General features: G+C 47.8%; 1 protein-coding gene across 1 annotated transcript; it reads left to right on the forward strand.

Annotated features, from left to right (window-relative positions):
- The first annotated feature begins 6 nt into the window (after positions 1–6).
- On the forward strand, positions 7–1,519 carry PAQR9 (progestin and adipoQ receptor family member 9). The gene has a single exon (XM_029940105.1). It carries the CDS (start codon positions 58–60, stop codon positions 1,189–1,191), a length of 1,134 nt encoding a protein of 377 aa, XP_029795965.1. The 5' UTR covers positions 7–57; the 3' UTR covers positions 1,192–1,519.
- The last annotated feature ends 1,564 nt before the right edge of the window (positions 1,520–3,083 follow it).

The following is a 3,083-nucleotide window of genomic DNA, read 5'->3' on the forward strand; positions in this document are numbered from 1 at the left end:
GCGCGGGAGCCGGCGCCAGAGGTCGCCTGTGCGCGACCTAGCCAAGCCCCAGGCACCATGCCGCGGCGCCTGCAGCCCCGGGGCGCTGGCACAAAGGGCCCGCCGCCTGCCACAACCGCGTTGGCCTCGGAGGCCGCCTCGCGTCCCCACCCCTCCGCCTCTGGGGACACCCCAGCAACGACCAAGCCGCTGCTGCGCTGGGACGAAGTGCCCGACGACTTCGTGGAGTGCTTCATCCTGTCAGGCTATCGGCGGCTGCCATGCACGGCGCAGGAGTGCCTAGCCTCGGTGCTGAAGCCTACCAACGAGACGCTCAACTTCTGGACTCACTTCATCCCGCTACTGCTGTTCCTGAGCAAGTTCTGCCGCCTGTTTTTCCTGAGCGGCCAGGACGTGCCCTTCCATCACCCGTGGCTGCTGCCGCTGTGGTGCTACGCGTCGGGCGTGCTGCTGACCTTCGCCATGAGCTGCACGGCGCACGTGTTCAGCTGCCTGTCGCTGCGCCTGCGCGCTGCCTTCTTCTACCTGGACTACGCGTCCATCAGCTACTACGGCTTTGGCAGCACGGTGGCCTACTACTACTACCTGCTGCCGGGCCTGAGCTTGTTGGACGCCAGAGTGATGACACCGTATGTGCAGCAGCGCCTGGGCTGGCATGTGGATTGCACGCGCCTCATTGCCGCCTACCGCGCGCTCGTGCTGCCCGTGGCCTTCGTGCTGGCTGTGGCCTGCACAGTGGCCTGCTGCAAGAGCCGCACAGACTGGTGCTCTTACCCGTTCGCGCTTCGCACTTTTGTCTTCGTCATGCCACTCAGCATGGCCTGCCCCATCATGCTCGAGAGCTGGCTGTTTGACCTGCGCGGTGAGAACCCCACGCTCTTCGTGCACTTCTATCGTCGCTACTTCTGGTTAGTGGTGGCCGCTTTCTTCAATGTGAGCAAGATCCCCGAGCGCATCCAGCCAGGCCTTTTCGACATCATTGGCCACAGTCACCAGCTCTTCCACATATTCACTTTCCTCAGCATCTATGACCAGGTGTACTACGTGGAGGAGGGCTTGCGCCAATTCCTCAAGGCGCCGCCTGCTGCGCCCACCTTCTCTGGCACAGTGGGCTACATGCTGCTGTTGGTGGTCTGTCTGGGGCTAGTCATCAAGAAGTTCCTAAACAACTCGGAATTCAGTAAAAAGTGAGCCTTCGCCTTGGAGGAGGCCGCTGGTTTGCCTATTTGTTTGGAGTTTCTGTTGTTGCTATTGTTGGTTTGTTTTCAAGTTTTGTTGTGTTTCCTTCTTTGCTTGAGGAAGGTGCTGCAAAACTACAGGGAAAAAGTTCAATGTGACAAGGGTGGCGGGGGTGTCTCAGTGCACTTGGGGCTTTTGAAGAGGGAGGTGGTTTCAGAAGGAGGGAGAGGGCCACTGGTTCTTGCCCCTGGGAAAATTCTGATGGTGTCTCTGACATCCAGGGGTTTTTAAAGGCAGTGAGTAAAATCCCAAATAAAACCCCAAACAGTTCGGTTTTCCATTTGTTTTCTGTGTCAGTGGTAATGACAAGTAGCCCTCATGAGGTCAGGTATGCAGTAAAGAGGGTAAGTAGACAAAATCCTTAGGTACTTGTATTTCAGTCTGAGAAATGCTTGGTTTTGTCAAAAGAATGGAGCTTTGTAGGAAACGGGCACAAAGACACAAACCGAGGGCTTAACCTGCTAGAAAATGCATGGACTGTGAACACAAGTTAATTATCTCAAAATGTTTCTTAGATGTTATTTAAATAGTAATATATACAATGATTTTTCATGATTTATCAACGCCTGTGATATGCACTGAATTGTCTATGTTACATAGTTTTGAATTTTACAGCCCTTCTGCATTGCATACACTTGAACTGGACATCAGGGCAAGCTGCTTGAGAATTCTCAACTACTTTTTTAAACAGTGTTTTCTGAAGGCTTATGTGTGTCATGATACAACTGTGAATTATCCTACCTTAGGGATTCTGGTTAAACTATTGTTGAGGAGCTCAGTGGTTTGTATACATCCCAGATTCCAATTTACTTTAATATATTCCACAAAATGCTTATTTTTTTGTTTGTTTGCTTTTGATTTTATTATTTCCTTCTCTAATTATTCAAATTGCCACTGGAATAAATGTGCCTTTTGAAGCAACGCCCAAATGACCGGTCCTCAAACAGTTTCATGCATGGGGAGAGCAGTAAGAATAAGCTTTTCTTACTTTGCTGCAAATCAGGGTCTAACATTCCACTCAGGAGAGAAGGAAGATGGTGTTGGTTTTAAGTTTTTGATAGGACCGGAATTAGCTTCCCAGGACCCACAGAGCATTTGGCTTCTCCTAAGAGAAGGAGCCAACCCACTAATGTGGCTGTGGTTCCTAATGCAGCCGTTGGGGAAGGTGAGAGGATACTGTTCCACAGTGATGCCATTTATCCTTGCTGAAAATTAAAAATATAATATTCAGGAATAACTGAGGCAGTTATATTATGAAAGTCAGGAGCATATTACTTGAATTATAACTGAAAATGTTGACTTAAATAACATTAATTTTGCATAGTTAAAACTCTGAAGTCTCATTTGGATCCACACTATGGAAATGAATGACAGTTGCCCTAAATCGTTGAAAAATGAGTGAATGTGCTCCTGAGATCCTTCCTAACAACAACATTGGCCAATGTTATTTAAGACACTTCTCATCAACAATAACCTGTACTTGAGATAATGACTCTAGATTAACACAAAACACTGAGGTGGCTTTTTAAAATACTTACCACACTTCCTGACAAGTCTTGTTGGTTAAGAGCCAAATAAGTCATTGAATGGGGAGTCTTGACTTAGTAGTATAACTTCGGTCAAGCACATAAGGTGGATGAACACTTACCTCAGCATTGGTAGGCTGGATCTCCTAAAAAGATTGCTGTTTTTGTTTATGCTTTTAATCTCTACTGTATTTATAAACAGAGAGGCTTGGCACAATTCCCCAGAGTAACCAGTATTCTTGTGCATTAATTTGCACACAGAAGTTAACTTTACATATGTGTATATTTATTTATTTAGAACCTCTTAATGGGATCGTA

Source organism: Suricata suricatta, chromosome 5, assembly GCF_006229205.1.
Source record: "Suricata suricatta isolate VVHF042 chromosome 5, meerkat_22Aug2017_6uvM2_HiC, whole genome shotgun sequence".
Lineage (NCBI taxonomy): Eukaryota > Metazoa > Chordata > Mammalia > Carnivora > Herpestidae > Suricata > Suricata suricatta.

Bases quoted from the DNA above. Each gene is read 5' to 3' on its own strand.
- PAQR9 (XM_029940105.1), top strand. From the start codon at position 58: ATGCCGCGGCGCCTGCAGCCCCGGGGCGCTGGCACAAAGGGCCCGCCG.